Here is a 21,012-nt window from a genome sequence, read left to right as displayed (position 1 = left end):
CTGCGACGTCGCGATTTCAATCTGGCCAAGAACCAAGCGGCAAGTTCAGGTAAAAGGGGGCAGGTGGACTTCATTGTCAATCCAAGAACGTCGCTTGGCGCGCGTTCCTTGTCGCTATCTATATCCCCGCCTCTTTCTCGTCTTCTGCATCCGTCTCTTTCGCCGGCGCTGTCGGCTATCCGCTTTGAATTTCTGATTTTTATACATACACCTCGAACTCCAACGGTTTTGGTCAAGGGATTGCACTGGAGGACATTCGCGTTCCGCTGGCGACATTCACTTTTGCTCCCACTGACGTGTCAATGAATGTTTTTTTTTTTTAAATGAGCACCATTAAGAAGTTGGGTAAACAGGATGGGATTACCCGAAGGGGCATCTTTGGTAGTGAATCTGTTGTAAATATACAATAATTGAAAGTTCTTCAGTTATTTTTCTTTTTTTAATTAAAAGATTGTCGAATGTACATTTGGAGCACTAGGAAGACCCTTCTTCTGTCGCATTCTTCTCTTCGCCCTCCTCTCTTTCCTCTTTCCCAGTCTCTCTTCTCAATTTTTTTTTTTTGAGTGCCAGCGACGTGAGCTGGTATAAATGAAGCCAAAATCGTACGCAACCGTTTAGTCCGAAACGTTTCATTAAAGCCAACGCACGTTGAAGATCGCGCGTTATTCTCCGATCTTTCGAAATCGAGTGATTCAAGCGACCCACCGAAATAACTGTATGACACCGGTAACCATAATAAAGTTTATGCAAATTCGCGGGTGTCGGCATGTGTATGTGAATGGAATTGTGTGCGTGAACAATTTCCGCTTCGGCGCTGACAAAAATGTTTACAAACAAATAATTTGCAGCTTGTTTAGGCTGTCTGGGCAATAATTTGGACGCCTAATTTACTTCACGCAGCTGTTTGCGAAATATTTACTTGTGCTCACTTTTATGCTGAGCCCAACATAAACAATAGCTTTCTAAAACTATCGGACATTAAAAATGCTATTAAAAGTTTATAGTTGCTAATTTTGAAGACCTTGAAGAATTTACTGTCGGTCAAGATATTTCAATAATTTTCTGATGTGCAAAAAATCAGGTTCATTTTGAGATTATAATACATTCTAGATTTAAGTCAGCGTATAATTATAAACAAATTCTTTACGCCTTTTCATATTTATCAGAATTTTAATTGGGTGTTTATCGTAAGTTCTCTCAAGTCAAAAAGATCATTCATAATCGGATTAACTAAAGATTTCCAATAAATAGCCGATCTTTGGCATATTCGTTAGTAAGATCGTGATTAAACCCGGCTCAATCAAGGCGTGACTACTTTATCGATGGAATTAAAAAGAAGCACTCTATCATAACCATTTAATTGCTGAGAATAGTCTTTAGCTCCGTTTTCATTTCCTTGGAAGAAAATACTCGATAGCTGCCCATTAGGGAAATAAGCAAATGATGCTTTTGTTTACAGAAACTAAAACCTTGAACTCAACAGGTGATTCGAGCAGCCATTGAATAGACTTAGTTCCATTGAATGCAATCGAAGTGGAATTGAAATACGAATGGGGCGACTAAAACATTCAGCCACTGTGACAGGGACACATTTAAAGTCTGAAATAAAAATATAGTGGAATAGAGAAGCCCGCGTGCAGCTAACGAAGCATAGACAAAAACTGATTAAGTAAATTGAAAACACAACTAAATGTGCGAAAGTTTCAGTGAGCAACGGCGACTTTCAAACACCCTTTCAATTGAAAAGTAAACTTTTTAAATATGCCTTTTTAGAGCTCCTTTTAAGAATGTTAAAGATTGGTTTGCATTTATAATATATTATATTTTTAAAAGTAGTAGATAAAATAGTTAGTAAACTAGTAAGCTAGAACGAAAAGAAAAAGGTGTAAAGTAAAAATTTAAATTAAAAGTGCTAAAGAACATTACTCATACGCTGCATTCAGCACAGTGGCGTCCCCGAATATTGCACCCAGCTGATGGGCACAGTGAAGCGCTCTTCCCACAACACTTGCCTGCCATTTGGAATATTTATAAGCCCAGCGGCTAATTGAGTGAGAGGGAGAGCAGGAGAGCGGTCAGCTAGTCACTCACTCGGTTTCTCACTCACTCAGCCGGCGGCCGTTTATTTGCCGCTTCCTCAAATCATTTAAGCGCATTTGACGATTGTTTGTCTTTCCGCACAGAACAAAACTGAACAGAAACGAATCCGGTTGCCGGTTCACATCAACGCTTTAAAGCTGTCAGCCCTAAATAAACTATACAAATTAAACAAACTATTAGCTTGTGAAATACAAAAACAAAAAAACTAACAAAAATGAAGCTCTTGTTCGGTTTGCTGATGACCGTGCTAGCCCTAAGCGGCGTTTTCACATTGCCAGGTAAGTGAAAGGCTTAAAAGCAACCTGTTCAGTTTAGATGCACTTCATAAACTAGCATTTAAATACTTACTAGTTGAAAATGTTAACTTGCCCTAAGTACTTCTATATAAAGAAGCAAACTAATATGCATTTTGCGCACATATGTTACATATTTGTTTTCCTTCACTTTCCTTACTCATTTTTATGTGCACATAATTAGTTATTAAAAAGCACAGACAACCTTTTGACTTTATTAACAAAGAAAATTGATAAGCAACGGGAATACCGATTCGCACTCTTCTACGTACCATTTATTCCTTCTTGATCTGGAATATTCTGGTAGAATCTGAAAGATTACCTCGAAGTAATTCTAGCTTGGAACAGCTTTAAAAATAACATTGTTACTCACTATGAATTCTATGAATTATTATGCATAGAATTCTTAATAATTATTATATGTTAAGTTTGAGAAAGGTTTTAATGCCACTCTGCAGCAGATTGAAGTTTAAAGTCGCTGCCTTTGCCGGATAATGATGTCAGCATGCTGATAACAAAGCGAGGCACTTGACAATCAGACAAATGCATCTTACGGATACACAAGTAACTACAAATGGCAAAATATCAGATCCAGCGTCCTTTATTGTCATCATCAGCGTTTGCTGTTCGCTGCCTTTGGCTGCCACTTGAATGCATAAATTGCTGAAGAAGCTGCCAGCGAATCGCAGATACCCGCAGATGGGGGCGGATTGGTGGGAGTGGGCGTGGCAGCGGGTTGGCAGCTGCCACAGCCACTTGAAGTTGTCAAATTCGTTGCAGTCCAAATCATTTGCCAGGAATATACAAATTTTATGCAACACTCGTGAATTTTTCGGCAAATCTTGCTTGAGAATCATCTTAGCAATGAGTGCTTCAAATTGCAGTGAAATATTTCGTAAATTGATGAGCGAACATGCAGACAATGTTATATATTATTTCAAAATACAAATAGTAGTTACTCTAACTATTTAATTTTTTCTCTATTTAATTATTCAATGATTTGCGATCTGAACATGCTGAGAATAGAATCATATCCAATTAAAATAATTTACGTAACCAATTAAGTCACTATAAATGTGGAAATACTGGATTTATCTGCAGGCTTATCTATTCTGGATTATATATTTAAAATTTAAATTAATATTGTTACATCTTTCAATCAACTCGGCGAATCGGTTGAATGAACTGTCATTATTATACACTCAAGTCATCCCATTTCTCTGGCTGATTGCAAGTGAAATTCTTGAGCACTTTTCTCCGCTTGTTTTGTTTTCTTATTTTTCTTAATTTGGTTTTTATGAGAACGCTTCATGTCAGTGTCCCATGGCCAAAAGAATTGGGTTAATTGTGGCCATAATTCGCTTTTAAGGCCTTTTTCCAGGGAATGTCTTTCTCTGCCGCAGAACAAATTGCAATTGCATGTTCACATAAATCACTTTTTTTTTATTTTTGAATTTCTGCTGCTCGTACGTGGAACTATGCGTGGAGTAATAAAACTCAAAACAATTATGAAAATTATTGGTGAATTATTACATGTAGTTTTCATTGTTGCCATTTGCCGCTGAATAGACGGGCAATTTGTTTAATTTAGACGGTTATTTATTTATGCAAATTGAAGTTAATTTTCGAGCCCATACAAATGTTATGGTTAAATTGTATGATATATAGTGAGATAATTAACATTTTGTGTCTGGCCTAAATCAGTTGCAATTGTTATGAAGTGGAAAAACTCACAGTTTGTTTATGGGGCGATAAGCTGATTATGGAAAATTGTTGACAAATCGGAGAAAGTATCTTTTAATGTAAGAATATTTAAATTATATGTTGATTTGTTTTATTCTCAGAACACCATCTAAATGACAATTCAATTAAAACTTAACTTATAACACAGTTAAATTTAAAATGTTATCAGTAGAAATCTAAGCCGACTGTTTAATTTGAGAATTTCACAGTCACGTCAGAGAAGGCATATTAAATTAAAGCATTGAAAACAAAGCCAATTGAATGAACAAATCATTTAAGTAGAAAACACTTTTGCGCACTAAATAAAATGCGTACATCTTGGGGTTTTAATTTAAAGTGACTTAACTTATTGCCTTGGAATTTTGGACTTTTGCGGTGACTTTAGGGCAAAGAAACCAAATAAATTGAACTTTGTTCACATGAATTGTAAATTGAATTAAAAACAACAACGCCGACTGCCTACATATAAATTAAAATAAATTGTTTCCTTATTTTTTTGGAATTTGAGCTGCCAAATGTAATTCGTTTATTGTGCCAAGAAGTTTTACTATTGGCCTTGTCACTTTGGTTTTACATTAATTCGTTGAAAATGAAATCAACAGCTTGGCACTTTTTGTTTGGTTTTTAGGTTTTACCGCAACGTCTATTGGCTTGTGTTAAATTAAACAATTAAATTAAATTCAAGGAAGTGATAACTTTAGTTGGCTCTATATGAATTTCAAAAGATGCTGTAATTTTAAGAGGCATTAAAACTTGTTTTTTAAGTTTTCGTTTGCAGTCAAATGATTAATCACTTTAAATGGAAACCCATACAATTCTAGCCGAAAACTTTATCGTTGTATCGTGATTGCGATTTTTAATGGGTGAAGCCAGCTGAATATTTTTAAAAGTTAATGCGGCTTATGAATAATACTTTATATTCCAAACTAGCCAGGTAGCGTAGATTAAAACTGCATTATATTCATTTGAATCTGCGCACTTCTCATCTTAACTACTGTATAGAAACTAGCAGCTTACGACAAACATGAGTCATCATTGGGCAGTTGTAAAAACAAACGAATAGTTTAATTAAGCATTTTTTTTTCGTTGCTGCATTGTTGGTATTTGCCTAATCAACAATGAAATGCCAACAACACGACCGTGAGACAATAGATCAGCCGACTGGCCAGAGACTCTGGACTCTCAATGGATCGCCGGCTAAATTGCAATTGTCAGATGTCACGAAGGGATTAAGTGCAGCCCCCCCTTGACGGCGCCCCTGTCCAATTAGACGGTGACTCGAACTCTCGTCGTCTGTGATTGAGAACTACTGCAACGGCAGACCAAAAGCCATCAGAATCAGCCACTTTGGCTCTGGTTCAATGTCACGTAATCGCCGCAGGGCCTCCCTGGAGGGTTATACCCCCCACCCCGGTCCACTCAGCCCCTCTGCCACGCCCCCAGGCCCCTTTCACCTCGCAGTTTGCCGCCTCTTTATGTTAATTTATGTGCTGGCAAAATGTGCAAGCGCCTCTAATGCTCAGCCACGCATGGCGCAAACCCGAAATCAGAAATAAATTACAGAAGGCAGTCGCCGGAGAAGCAGAGGCAGTTGCTCATAGTCAGCACAAACTGGGGGGAATTAACACGGAGCAATCGCCGCAAGAAGGTTATGCGGTGTCAGTAATCTTGAAATTAATTCAAAATCTAATTAAATTAATTCGGTTTCAGCAATAAAAGAACTTAAGATCAGTTATCAAGCTTTTCTTAATTACAAAATACATCCTGAAACCTAAGAATTTGAGATATGTATAACGCTGACAATTCACGAGTTAGGCCTGCGTGTAAACATCGTGATGCACGGGAATAATTGTATATTATAATGAAATCCCGCACATTACTCAAATACTCGGCAGGCAGTTGCAATGTCAACGCAATGCAGCTTTAAACGATTTGCGAAAGGGGATTTGCGGATGGTGAATTAGGATTGCATGGGCGTAGAAGGGCCAGGGGGGGGCTGTGGATTGGCAGTGGGAACGGGATCGGATTCACAGACCCGTCAGCAGCTGCTACCATATGTGTCCTTTTGGCATGGCTGTGAATTTAATGAGATTCCTGTCAAATTAATTTCCGGTTATGATTAGATTTTCGTTAATAGCAATTTGCGGTTTTTGCAGGCAACCCAAAAATATGCGAACCTCAAATTTCCATAGCGCCCATGCCTCGCCATCGAAGTTTTCCCTCATTTTCACCCTTTCGATTTGATTTGGCATTCACATGCAACATTGTCACCATGCAACATTTGCAATGATTGCAGAAAGTGTCTGCAGCAATTATCTGTCCAACAAATTGTGCTCATCGTCGTCCTGAGTCCTGAAACTGCTGCAAAATTGATTAACATTAAGTAGTTTAGTAATCGTAAATCATGTTCAGGGGCTGCACCCACAAATCCATTGCTGCCAGTGGAATTTATGAAAATGTTGCATACTCCGTATCTTTGGCCAAGAAACCGAGAAATCATTTGGATGGATGCCAAATTGAGGCTCTTGTGGAATGGTTCTGAAGTTATTTGAGCATATCAAAAGCCTAATTGGAGCTTACTTCGGATTCTCACAAGACATTGCACCAAGCTGCTTAGTTTTTTGAGCCTTTTAAGGGATATTGGGTGCATAGAATATTAAAACTATCTTATCATTAGAGATAGCATTTAGTATATAAATTTGAAAAAATTATTTATATTTAGTACATAAAATTGAAAAAATTATTTATGGCTAATATGCAGTTTATTTCATTTGAACTCAAAGAGCATATATTACATACTTATACTTAGTTACTTTTGCTTATATAATTCTATTAAATGAAGTATTGATTTTGGAGCCCAGTGTTCTGTTCCATCGATTGCCATTCGATGCCGAATTTAAAGTGAAAGCTTTCGGAGTGAAACCCATACTCATTCAGGCCAAACTCCGGCACACAAATCATTAACAATTGCACCACCTGCCGCAGTGCCCTGCCCCTTTTCCCCCCAACTTCCCCCCCACGGAACTCAAAACCATTTACAAATCAAGCCCAGAAATCAAATCTTTTTCATTCTTTATAAATTTTCTGCACGTACTCGGCGGCAAAAATGATTCTGGATCCAACAGAAATAATGAAGGCGGAGGCAGACGACAATGGCCGGGGAAAGCCTAAAATTAAACAATTTTACTTTTTGGCCATTTCATTTCAGTTTTGCTGCTTTCCAGAATAATTTGTTGCATGTGGCGACGATATGACAACAACAATTGCCAATTGGTGGGATGGGGGAAAGGGGGGCGGTGCTCTTCGTGTCCGGGACCAAACAATCAAAATCAAATTCAGATGAAAAAACTCATTTTAAACGCGACAAACGTAACGTTCAATCTTCCAGAACATTGAGTACGTGACACGATTGTCACATTTCGGGATCGGGAGAAAAGTCCCGAGGGACAGAGCGAGATGGATTGATTGCACAGAGAGAAAAATGTGAAATCAAATTCGGCTAGAATTCCATTTTAAGAAGGTGGTTAAGAAAAACTACAATATTATTAAGTTTTTATTTTATTTTAGAAGATTACGTATAGTATTAGCATTTAGCCTAATAGGTTGTTATGTAAATGCGAGTTTTACCTTAGTTTGCTTGATTAAAACTTTTAAATATTTAACTATTGTGGAATAGAATTGAAACCATTTTATTTTGAATTTTTTTTTAAGCATAGTACGGCTGAATAGGGTGCTTAGTCACAAATAAGCCATATTTTGAACTTGCTTAATCTTAATAAATTTTTTAACAATATTTTTCTCGCTGTGTACTTCATTCAGTAGCACTCCCTGATTTTTTTCTCCTGTTTGGTTTTAGGCTCAACTCGCGTTTTGTTTATGTTTCGGCAAAATGCAAATGAATTGGAGTGAGAAATGAAAAATGAACGCAGCACCTGACTTGAGTTGTGGGATAAGTTGGCGGTGGAAATTGGGGGTGTAGGCCTTGCGGGCTGACCTAGCGACCCAAAATTAATTGAATTAAATTTGATTTTATATTTATTTCGTTTTGTTTTGGTTAGCGGTTCTCTGCCGGCTTCCTTACTGCCAACTGGTGGGCACGTAAAAATGGGTTTGTCATGCAAATCGTGATTTTATGCCACTCTTATTATGGAGCCCAAGAAATGGGGTTGTTGAAAGATTCAATAGCCAAGTTATTTGTTTGTTTGGTTAATGAGGCTGCATTGTGCGCCAAATGAGGCAATTGTTTATGAATGATTATGAGAATTCAGCTCAAAAGTGGTTTACTTTGATTAAAGGACTTAAATTACTTACCTTCAATAAGTGTTGTATAAATTTTAAATATCTGGGGACACCACTTGTTTAAGTTTCCAGCTTCAATCAGATATCCTCAAATGTAATCCCCAAAATTTGTTATGTAATTCGGCACTAAATCGCATTTGTTATCTGCGCTCAAGTCATTAACATGCCCAGTCCACCGATTTTTCCACAGGACATGCAGGACATTGAAGCCTCCACGCAGCCATATAACTCGAATCTGTCACAACCCATTCTTCTTCTACTACGGGCTGCTCCCCAACTTATCACTGCCTCATATGGAGTCGCCACTCAACGCGACTGCCAATCAGTTGTAGACAGGGGGAAATAACCATGCAGATAACTAGAACTGCACCGCATCCCCTAATAGACAGCGCATCCGCTACACTGTGAATCATGCACTCAAAAAAATAGTAATTTTTTCTTAGATTTAAAAAATAATATATTTAGCTTCGTTGAAGGTTATAAGTACCCGCTTAAGGATACTCAAAAACTGTTTATATAATGTGCTTATTTTTATATAAATTATTTATACTATCGATCAGATTTTCTAATAGCGAGATCTAGATACTTTAAAAACCTCTTCGAGTGTATCTGAAACCCAAAGAGTGGGCAGCTGAATGGAGGCAACCGTGAAACGAGACCCGCGTGTGGCCCCAGCTGTTGTTGCAACGCGTCACATTAATCAAGGCACCCAGTGGCTCCCAGCCCGCCCACTCAACCCCTTCGATTTGGTCAGCAGTGGGTGCCAGAGTCCCCCACTCTCAAAGCTAACGTCATCACACATCTCGCACATCCAGGGGATGGCCGAAAAATCATTGTTGACATTTGTAATTAGAATTGATAGCAGGCAGACAGACAGCCGCCCCCCAAAAAAGGGGTTGACCTGGGGGAAGGGGGGACTTAGGACGGTTAGCCAGGGATTCAGACGTTAAACTAATTTCGATTTCGTTTTTCCAAAGCTCCAACCAAAGCGATATGCGCACTTTGAGTTGGGGTTCTGCACGTCCATCATTTGTTAAACTTTTGCTTCTTTTTGCCGAACAGAACTGTGATTGGAAGGAGATGATAGCATGTGCGTGTGATGTGCACTGAACAAAATTGTAGGCAACTCTACTTGCCAAAAATATAACGATTATTTGAATTTGAATTGGGAATTTTCGGAAATCATACTTGCTAAGAAAATATTCGAATTCTAAAAATAGAAATGAATTTATATAAGAATTTCTCCTTGTGATCGATGAATGCGTGGTAGCAAAATAGCAGAACACACAATCACGCAGGTCAATTGAAAGGCATTTCACTTGGAGAATGACAGCAACTAAGCTTCCATCTGCACTTTCACTCGATTGGGGCTGTCAGTGGGTGGCGATGGGCGGTTGGTGGGAGTTGGGCGTGGGGGGCATTGGGCATTTGGGTGGCTAACTCAAAAGCTGGCTTTGATTTCACTTTCGCCTCGACTGCTGTTGACATTTGCCCCATGAACCCCTCTTCAGGACCTCAAGTGTCGTAGATATGCGTCGGTGTGTTCTGGGGCATCAAACTAATTTTCCCCCTGTTTAGAGTTCTTGAACGTGACACAAGTCTGCACTCGGGCCACGCCCACTCCCCGGCACATGTGCCCCTCCCCCACCCATTGGCGACCATTCCCATTTGCCTTGGCTTCGACAGGCCTCGGACTGTCTCTGGTCAGTGGTTTTCAACTGATTTGAAATCATTTTAACCCAAATTGCATACAATCGAGTTTGCCAGCAGCAGGCGGGAATCCCGACATCCTTTCCGCACACTTCAAGCGGATGGAGACCAAGTGTTTTGCCTGGATTTGAGTTTGGGTTCGGGTTTGGAGCTCCGGACGCAAAGGCGTTGATGGCGCCTCTTTGCAGCTGGAAATGCGCCCAGATTTGGGTGGCTGGAATCTAATCTGTGATGGGATTAGGCTAATGGATTACGGCCGGAAAGGCGATTTTAAAAGCGAAAGCCAAAGATTAATTGGTTGCACTTTCAATGATTTGTTCATTTAAATACGAAAGCTTATTTGTTTTCTTTTCAAATCCAAATGATTTCTGTAAATAATTATAAAAAAACAATTTTTTTTCACTTCTAAGCTTTAGTTACTTTTCTTCCCCACTGATGACCGCTCCATTAAGCTTCTTTCTTCTACTTTTTCGCTTTAAGTAATAACTTGTAACGTGGCTGGAAAAAAAAGAAGATTCTCCAAAGATTTACATAGTTAACTAACTTTTTGCAACTACAATCATAGTTACAACAAGCCTAAGTCCCCCCCACAACCCTCTCCCCCCAGCGGCATTAGGGGAAAACTTTTCACATTAACCGAAGTGCAGCTATTAAAAATTCATTAATTGTGTGCAACTGCAAAAAGGAGCAACAAAATCGAGGCAAAAATTCGCTGGAAAACTTTAATTGATTTGTGAGCGTTAAAATGGTAAAATAATTGATAGATGGCCGAAAGGGATGAGTTGAGGGGAATGGGGAGAGTCCGAGTCCTTAATGAGAATGCCCTGCAGAAAGAGTTGAAAAGTTGCTGTTGTTTATTTTCAGTATTATTATTTTTTTCCGCATTTTATTCGCTACTCTTTCTATTAATTAGAAAACTTTTACCACAGCCAAGGGAAATGCAATTTTTTGCGAATTGAATTTGCAATTTCGAATGGGAAAGCCGGAAAATGGCAAATGAATAGTGAAAAAGTGGCAGTAAGCTTGTCTCGGCAATAGACGAGCGAGTATTACACATATTTCATCAACAATTTGATCGTCAAAGTAATTGAAAACGCACGCATCGATGATGGCCAAAAAGCGAATTGCAATTTTGTATGTTGGCCAAAACCATATTGGGGCCACTCATCTATGTTGGCCCGGGATAGCCGCAATATAAATTTGATGGCCAGTTCGGTGTCTCATCCCCCGGATACGAAAATGCAATGGAAACGCCAATGGAAAGCCAACCCGATGCATTTTGCCAGCAGTTTAATTACCATTTTTGGCGCTGCAAGTGGGGAAATTCGAAGAGCTTTTCATATTTCCAGCAATTTTGCACAGGCAACGAAGAAATAACCATGGCAGTTGGCAATTATCTTTACGTATTTATTTCTAGTCAAAATCACATAGTCTAGTTCCATCAAATTCTCATATTTCCCAACGTGTCTTTTAATTATGTCTCGATGACTTGGTTTGAGAGTTAAAATGTCATGTTTTATAAAACAAATAATGTGGAATATTGTCTTTGATAATGACTATCTGCCATGGTTCTGTGAATTTTTTGAAAAATGTTATTTGCTTTGCTGGAAATTAAATTTGTTAAGCGCTAAACATACAAAAATATAACGTCAGTTGAATCAATTTGACTATATAAAAGTCATGATTTTTCTGGATAAAATATCTGAGCTTGATATGAATTTAAATATGAATTCGTTTAAGTTTTAAACTCTTGCTGAATTTCAGCATCAAATCACCTACTCAAAGAACCAACCTTAGCCACTGAGCCCGAATATTCCGACAGCCAAGGCAAAGAAGTCCGGTGCACAAAATCATCATTGCTGCTCACTAAATTATGCAAAATTGTACAATTATGTTAATTAATTGACGCAGCCAGCCAGCCAGCCAGCCACTCCCACTGCTGCCCCTTGGCCAATTAGCGCCATAAAACGCAGGCCAAGCGATTGTCAGGGATTTTATTTTGGCCTCCCAGGAAGGCAACAAAACTGGAAGGCCCTCTGCCCCAAAAATACAAAAATGAGAAAAAAGAAGTAATAATGAAAATATATATGAGTGCCACGCCCGCCGCTTGTTAACCTTACATAATTAGCTACAAAAACGCTCGTTGTGTTTAGAACAAAAGCGCAGCGCATTGCAGAAAATTTCCACAGTCCCTTTTGGCTTCACCAAAAATCTGCCAACTGGCTTTATTAATTCCATAATTCAGCAGAGGCAGCGGCGGTTATAATGCGAAAAGTCGGGAGAAAAGCGGTAGTCCCCTGTCTGGGCTTAATTATTGGAAAATTAATGAAACTGCCATGTTAGATGTTTTCATATTTCCCGTGTGCACCACGTTTCGCATGATTAATGGCCTTAAAAAGAAATTAGGGGTTGGCCTGATGTACGATGGGGTTATCTTTTGTTTTGTACCCTGTAAATTTAGACTTCAACTTTGGCAATTTTTTGTAAAATTATTGTATTTATTTGTGCATTTAAATACCTTTTACCATACGAATACTTTAAGAGAAATCTTCATATTGGCGTTGTGAGCTGTGCATTTATGTATACCAACAAATATATCCATGGTGCATATTTGCCAGCAGGTAGCCCACTTTCATATGCACCACCAAAGGTAAATATTTGCACTTGTAAATGACATTCACGTCTGCCAATCTGCCCCCCTTTCACTCGGCGCCTCTGGCCCACATTTGGGGTCTTTGTTTTTGTTTCTTCAATTGCTCCACTTTATGTTCGAGCTGAGTGGGGGTGTTGGTGGGTGGTGACATTTTTTCTGTTCAGAAAAACCCAAACATATTGCGGACATCGTCGTGTATATTTCTCATAAATCGGCTTAAAAAGCGAATGCAAAAAGGGAGCCGCAAAAGTGCATTTGTTTTGTGCACCCCTGAATCAGACATCATATCATGCATGCCCCCATGAACCCTTGGGGTCACATACGTTCGCCTTCTGCGTAAGCAATTTCACGCAGCACATAAAGCTTTTCATATTTCACATTTTCACATTTCTCTCCAACTGGAGGCGAAACGAGTTGCCCCGAGATGAGTCGAGCAGAGTCAACTGGGCTTGACTTATTTTTAACGTCGTTATTTTGGCTCAAAGTGTCCAATGCGGCGGGGTATGCAGGAATCGCAAAGAAGTTGATTCAAATAATCGCAAATATTTGAAAAATCCAATATCAAAGATAATGTTGTAGTATATTATTCTGTAATGCATATATATTTTCATGGTAACAGATTTTGGTAGTACTGAGTACCGCCCTGGCCATCATCATCCCATCTCCACTCCTGATTTGTGCTTCCCCTGGACACTTGTTGTATGATTGTATGTTGTATGTTGCGTTGTTTTGCCTGTTGTCGCTGTCAGTGTCAGCTGTTGAGATTTATGAAGTGCAACATGCCAGGACTAAAGATTGAGGGTTAAAAAGATTGAGCGTCGGCGGCAAGGAGGATGGGTGAATTTATCTACGCCCGCAACCTGACTGCACTGCGCTCACTGCGAAATCCCGGCGAAGGACTCGTTATTTAGGGGCTCTCAGATAAAACCTTGGCCCAGTTTTTGAAGTAGCGAGCGCATGGTTTGAAAACACAGTGAGGAGCTGATGTCTTAAATTTTCCAAAGAATATATAAAATTCCAGTAATCAGGAAGGGTCGAGCGAAAAAAGCACTCGCACAATCAGAAAGAAAGACCTTCAAGCGAAAGAGAGATGGAAAAAATTATGCAAAGCAAAGATTGCGTAATCAGCGTTAATGAGGCAGGCAAAAGGGTTCTTTTAACCGCTGATTTGGCTAATTCAATCCAATTTTCGACGGCCAATTTGGCTCTTAATGATGACTAACAGTGCTTAATTTCTACTGAAATAACTTTTTCTGTCTTTGCATTTCAGCGCGCAACGATCCACAGGACGATGCGGAGGTGATTAAAGTACCATCACGCCCTCAGCCCGAATCGGATTTCCATAACTTCCGCGGCGTCATCGATACCGGCTCTGGTTATCCCTTCCTTCAGCCGAATCCTTCGAGCTTCAATGTGGGCATCTTCGACTCCTTCGATGGTGAGTACCGTGCGGCACACGCGGCGTATGCGTGATGTGCTGCTTAATCGGCTTGAGCATTTATAATGATATTTTAATTAAACAATATTTTAATGTGGCCTCAAAAACTGCATGCAACATGCAATTACATGTCTCGCATGCATTTAATGTCGTCATTATTATTCCGCTTAACGATGATCGAACGTTTGACATATTACGTATACTTAATATTGTAGCGGATGAGCAGAGCATTTTGGTTTTGAGTTATAGTTTGTGACAACAATATTATAAATACCAAGATTTAATAATATTTCTAACTAAATTATTCATCATGCTGCCAAAAAATCGTGTTTTTAATTCTATTTTGAGTAGGTAAACAGAGTATGACTTAAATGTTTATTATTGTTGGCCATGGCTTAAAAGCACATCCCCAGGGCCCAGCCAATTAGCCAATGTTCTTTGGAGACTTCCTAACTTAGCCATCTCGTTTTCTGCCTATTTCCCACTCCATTCCCATGGAAGTGAAATGAAAAACAATTTATCAAAATATTATGTCAAGTTCTTGTAGCCAGACAAAGTTTATTTATGCTCTTGTATTTATTTCTATATTTATGGTGGACCCAAGAGAGTGGCATGGAGTAGGTCAAACAAGTCTGTTGACCATTAAAAGTGAAAAGTTTTGCGCCTCTTCTTGCCAATTTGTGCTTAACTGAGACCGTAAGACGTCGCAGATGACGACGATGAAGCTGAAACTTAATAAATCTTCTCCTAATACGCTCGAGGTCGTGGGGTAGGATAAAAACTTCCAAAAGCCTTGGGCATTGTGCATGCATAAAAGTTGTTATGTTCTTTGTTGTCTTATTTTTTGGGTTGGGAGATTGAAGATTGCAGGTCAATGATAACGAAGCGTAGAAAATGGCATATAGACAAATGGAAAGTTGAACGTTGCGGTGGCCAGCAAAGTTTCTTGTCAGCGAATTATTTTTGATACACCAGGATCGATTTCTTAGCACAAAAATGGGGCGAAAGCCCTATGATATAAGCTTTAAAGTGTGTCTTGTAATCTTTCAAGAAGATCAGAATCTAGATTTTTTTCAGGCGAAGAGCGTAAACTATTTCACGCAGCTATTTAAACGCATTAAAATGCAGCAAGCAAATGAATTTGTCGACAAACGGCAATCAGCAACCGGGCCAAAACAAAGTCATGCAAACAATGCGGTCAAGAATTTATGGCAAGGTTGAAGGCAACAACAAAAAAAAAAAAGCGACTGAAAAAGGCCAAAGAGCTGGGGAGAAGACAGACTTATAGACCAGAATGGGGAGGGGTTGCAGCCAGGGGTTGAGGATTACAAAAGTGCAGACAAGAAAATGACAGAGACGCCGGCGACACAGAAAACGCTTTTTAGTGCGTTTACGGATTAGGGATTTTCAAACTGAAAAATACATTAGCAGCAGGCTGGGACGACAACGGAATGTCTCACCCTGCTCAAGGATTGAAATACAGATAGAGAGACTCAAGGGAAATTTCATGAGCCAGTCTAGACCAGAAACACCTGCTCTGTTTCCCACCAGATGCTTGAATTTCTTTAGTTTTAGCAGTGCGTTGCGTTGCTTCTTAGTTTAAATCAATTCAAAATAATCGTAAAAAATGTTACACAAAATATGCAACTTTTTTAAGATAAGATATTACGATAATTTGTTAATAAAATATTTTCTTTAGATCTCTTCCGCCGTCTACGCACCCGTTTGTGGCCTGTAATTGGCAGGGATTCTGGCGAGGAAGGCGCTTCTCCGACTGGCGACGCTGATGACTCCAGTGATGGCAGCGGAGCAGGTTTTCCATTTGGAGTTCGTCCTCTGATTCCGCTGGACTCGAAGAACGCCAACACCACATCCACCATTAAGGTAGGAGAATATGAAACTGCAATGCGAATGAAATAATCTGATGGATTTGTCTAAGAGTCATAACTAATACAATTCCCCACCAGGTTGTCGATGGCCATAAGGTTGAGATCAACGAGACTGTGTATGGTGATAGCAACAGCGTGTTCAAGGTCCGCTTGGTGAATGTGCGTCCTTTGGAGAGCGGCGAGGAGGTGGCCCAGGGAGTGCACACCAGTGGAGGTGACTTCCAGCCGGCGGTGGAGCCCAGCACCTCCTCCCCGCCCAAGAAGTTCGAGGAGTTCGACGAGGAGGACGACGACGATCGCCGCGAGCCGCTGGAGAAGCAGCCGCAGGATAACGAGGTGCGCGACATTGATGAGCCCAAGGTATAAACTTATTTACGACAAAGAAAAAACTTATAATCTTTGAAAGACATTTAACCTGGAAATGCTTGGCAAGCGCTCTACTAACCAATAAAAAAAAAAACGAATTGTATATTGAGATCTTTCTATAACTTGTAATATACCTATATACATATTTCTATTCTTTTTTAAATAAAGTTTTCCACAAAACTAAGCAGTACACATTGTATATACCTACTATAGAAATTGCCTGCGTTTATTTTATTGTACTAAATATTATATCTCCAAATAATGCAACTGAAATAACACATTATTGGGGATTTGGTTTGGTTGTGGTATGCTTTTATATATTTTATTCACTTCTGTTTGTTTAAAGCTTTCATTTGTTTCTATGCTTTTTATTTGTAATGCAGTGATTTTTTTTAGTTCCGTTTATTCTATAATTAAGTTTTGCTAATTTGTCAGGCCAATAATCTGTTCAAACCGCAATCGTAAATATTTTATTAACCCGACAAAATGTTTAATTGTACAATTAGATGGTTTTTTCTTCCTATCTGATAACGATTTTGCAGTCATGTAATATGCATATTGGTTCATTGGACTTGTGAGTAATTTGAGACCTTTTTTATGGCATTGCAGTGCATCCAAATTAATAATGCAAACAAATTATAGTTTGTGGCCACAATATTAAAAAAATATATGTAACAAAATATTATGCAAATTTGTAGACAAGTAAAAAGGTTAATGTGATGAGAGGGAAATATATATCTTTATTTTGTAACTGACAGCTGGAATTGAGTCGTGACAAAGTTAATGCACAATAAGTTAGGCTTTAAATGAGATTTTTTTCGAGTTATAGAATGAAGGGTTTTGGGAATGTATCATACTTTAAATCTAGTGAAAAGCTAGCTCGCGTAGGAACGGATGGACGGACGAACGGACAGGCGGACATACGGACAAGGCCATATCCACTCGGCTTTTGATCCTTTGCTGCGTTGCAAACCTTGGACATAAATCATCATACCCTCTGCCAGGTTATATAAATACTTTCCTACCCCAAAACCTGTGCAAAACCCTGGCAATTGGTCACACCCGTAACCGATTCTTTAGCGGTCCATGCATCACATGCGACCATTTTTCTTGGCATTTTTGTTGCAAGTCCATTAATTACTTTTAGTCCATAATAAAAATTAATTTTTATTAAAAGTCATGCGCTCCGCTCGCATAAATCCTTGTCTTGGGCGGTGGGCCAACGTTTCGCGTTGGGCGTGGCCGGAGGGCGTGGCTGGACGTGGGCGGCGGCAGGGCCGTATTTATGAGAATTTATTGTGTCGAAATCGACGAGTACCGGTTGGATAAATTTTTTGCTGCTTTTTGCGTGCCGGCATAAATCAGCGAGAAATTAATAAATGGCCGTAAAAAAATTGCAATGTTGCGTAAAGCGCAATTATTAACAACTTTTAAAGTTGTAAGTGACATGTCAACGTTTAAATACGCTATTTTAAATTTAAATATTGCCAGCGGTGACATTTTCATGCCCGCAACGGAAGCAGGAGGTCGGCAAAAATAAAAACTATTCGCACAAGTTGCGAAACGCATTCGATTTGTTTTTATATTTCCATTTAAATTTTTTGTGCGTTCAACTTTATATTTCATCTCGCGCGGATATTGAAAGTTGTGGTTTGTGTTTTGGGGTGATGGGGGAACGGGGTGTGGGGAAGAGGCCAGGCTTCTCATGCGTTTATTTGAATTTAATATTCATGGTTATAAATATTAATACACATGGAAGGGAGTTTTTGGGAGGACGGGGCAGAAGAGCGACCATAACTACTTTTCCAGCTGCATTGAAATATTGCAAAATTTTTGAAGGCCGTTAAACAATTTGGCTATTGAAGCTTTTGCAAAAGGAAGGTGCTATAATCGCAAATATCGCAATCTACTGATAACTTTTAAACTTGTAAGCGTTGACAACATGCACATGCCCTAATAATAACTGAAATATTTTAACATTATATAATATCTATGATTAGGTATTTCTAGAAATTTATAATAAGTTGTATGTCCTTATATAGTTCGTATTTCTATAACAACATATTGTAAATAATTCATAGCTTGTGCAAAACTATTTGCCATATTTAGCTTACTAATTAAAATAATCATTCAAAATGTAATTACTCAAACATCGGCTTGAATTCTCGAGAATTTAAGAAGAAACAAGCTCGGTGACTCAGTTCTCGTTAATCTGCATAAAGACTATAGTAAGTTTCTTCTCAGTCTACCCCGCATTCAAAGTTCTTCCGTTGTGATATATCATCTGCAATATAGTATAATAAGGTGATCCCAACGAACCAAAATACACAAATGTGTAAAAGGTTGTAGGCATTATTAATGCGAATTTCTAAGAAAATACTACGAGTGTAGAGCGAAGTAGTATTTGTACGACGGGGAAGAAATGACAAGATGAGTGAGATGGAATGATTTGAATGCTGATTTAACAGCCAGGGAAGGTGACTCACGAACTGAGCGTTGAATAATAAACGAAAATAATGAATGAAGCCAAAAAAAAAAGAGAAATATATCTAAGCATGAGAGAAAAACGGCTGATAAGATGTATCTGTAAACATCGTTGTGTTTCGTGCCCGTTCACACTCGTTGCAAAAAAGGTTTCGCGGTAAGCTGCTGTTAATATTGCCCTCTCTTTCCCTTTAACATAATTGCTATTCTGTTATAAAAGCTTAAGCTCGACTTGACGGCAGTTCAGTCAAAGAATTGATCACTACGCGTTAAGAGGTGCCATCATTGTGAGTCTTCACGCAAATAAAAATTATACAATTTAATTCGCCAAAAATACAGTATTGCAAAAATTAATTTAAAAACTATTTTTAAAGAAATATAACTTTATTTGCATTCTGCATGTTGCTGCTAAATTAAAAGTTAACCAATTCCTAACCCAATAGATTGGAAAGAAGTCATCAAACATTAATTTCAACCTTTTATTATTGTTTATTTCGCACACACGCACACATATGCACCACTAAACTCACAACAAATCGATGCACAGTCCACAACACCAACAAACACAAGTTATACAACCAATCCTCACACCAGCTCACCCATAGACTCCGAATTCGAAGCTTCCGATATCAGTGAGGATATAGTGGAATCTCAACCGGAAGAGCAAAAGAACACCATGGATAAGCTGCAGCAAATGATGGAACCCGTGCGAGAGGAGATCAGACAGGAGGAAGACTTGGAGCAGGATCACGAGGACAAGGAGTACTTGGAGAAGAAAGAGAAGAAGGAGCGCGAAGAATTCGATTCCTCAGACGATGAGGACGGCGAGGCTACAACTCCGGTCGTGATGAGCGAAACCTTCAACGATGAGTGGGCCGAATTCGATCAGGATCAGGATCGAGAGCACGATCGGAGTGAGGATCAGGATCCCGAATTGGACATTGAAAACGATCTGAACAACGAGATCGATATCGAGGAGAACTTTGTGCCCATTGATCTATCCAACGATATAGCCGTCAACGATTTGGCTGCCGCAGATCCCAATTTTCCCATCAATGAAGATGCCGAGTTCATTGTGCACCCAGCTGTAATCAGAACTATGCCTATGTTCGAGAAGCTTTCTTTAGGAGAGCCTGCGAAATGAGGATTCCAAGCCTCTACTACTAGTCTAGGCATTATCTTTTAGTCTTAACTCAATAGCTTGTAAACATAAATCGAGGATATCTCTGAGAGATCCAAAGAAATCGGCGCACACTTCATCAGTAATTTATCCTATTTATTTTCACAGACAACGAGTATTATGTATGCAAAGTGGCATTGAAATTTATTTATTGTTAAAATACAAGAAATCAAAAATAAATGTATTAATATAATTAAGCCTTCGACAATAGGCTTAATTTATAATGAAGTGAAATAAAATATACGATGTCTTTGATAATTCTGACTATTATAGAAATGAACGCCATTAATATGAAAATTTCTGCTGAACAGATTATTCCATCTTGATGGTGTCTTGATTCAATCCGGGGACAATTTAATTGATTAACCAATTTTGCCCAGAGCTCATAAAGCTTTAAAAAAAAGTGCAGCATATTTTCAGGCTTTCACTGTTTTAAATTGAATACGGGCATAAAATGCTTGATAGGCATTATATGCCTCATTAGTTTTGCCTGCATTAAATAAAAAACACTAGTTAATTATTTTTTCCATACTATGCACCGGGGTAATTAATTGTGGTCAACTTATGGTTAACTTAATTGCCTGTTATTCTTTTGTCAAACACAATCGCCGGTCAGAAGAGCTTATTAATTGCTGAATTATAGTCCCGGAAAATCATCCGATTGTTTATGCATATGGAAAAGATCTGAAAGTAGTTAATGTACAGTATTACCACTCATTACTCAATGTTCTATTAAATTCAATTCTTGAACCCTTATAACAAAAGGAATAAAGGTCTATATAGTTTGCCATTGTTCTTTGAAAATGTCAGTACTTATTGAAAATAATTGCACGAATGAACCGAAATTGATGCGTGAA

The 21,012-nt window shown here is 38.8% G+C and overlaps 1 protein-coding gene across 7 annotated transcripts; it reads left to right on the top strand.

Annotated features, from left to right (window-relative positions):
- Positions 1-580: 580 nt before the first annotated feature.
- On the top strand, positions 581-20,413 carry LOC6732086 (protein bfr2). Of its 7 annotated transcripts, none has more exons than XM_016178363.3 (6): positions 581-715; positions 2,184-2,378; positions 14,069-14,236; positions 15,936-16,120; positions 16,204-16,485; positions 19,523-20,413. In XM_016178363.3, the coding sequence occupies exons 2-6, from the start codon at positions 2,315-2,317 to the stop codon at positions 20,117-20,119; spliced, it is 1,296 nt and encodes a 431-aa protein (XP_016024760.1). In that variant the 5' UTR covers positions 581-715; positions 2,184-2,314; the 3' UTR covers positions 20,120-20,413. The 7 variants fall into 7 exon arrangements, with proteins under 7 accessions (XP_016024760.1, XP_016024762.1, XP_002079218.2 ...); XM_016178365.3 differs by having other exon boundaries at positions 601-726; XM_002079182.4 differs by lacking the exon at positions 581-715 and having other exon boundaries at positions 2,143-2,378.
- The last annotated feature ends 599 nt before the right edge of the window (positions 20,414-21,012 follow it).

The sequence above is a fragment of the Drosophila simulans genome, chromosome 2L (assembly GCF_016746395.2).
Source record: "Drosophila simulans strain w501 chromosome 2L, Prin_Dsim_3.1, whole genome shotgun sequence".
Taxonomy (NCBI): Eukaryota; Metazoa; Arthropoda; class Insecta; order Diptera; family Drosophilidae; genus Drosophila; species Drosophila simulans.
The sequence above is the reverse complement of the archived record's forward strand: the minus strand, read 5'-3'. Positions and strand labels throughout refer to the sequence as shown.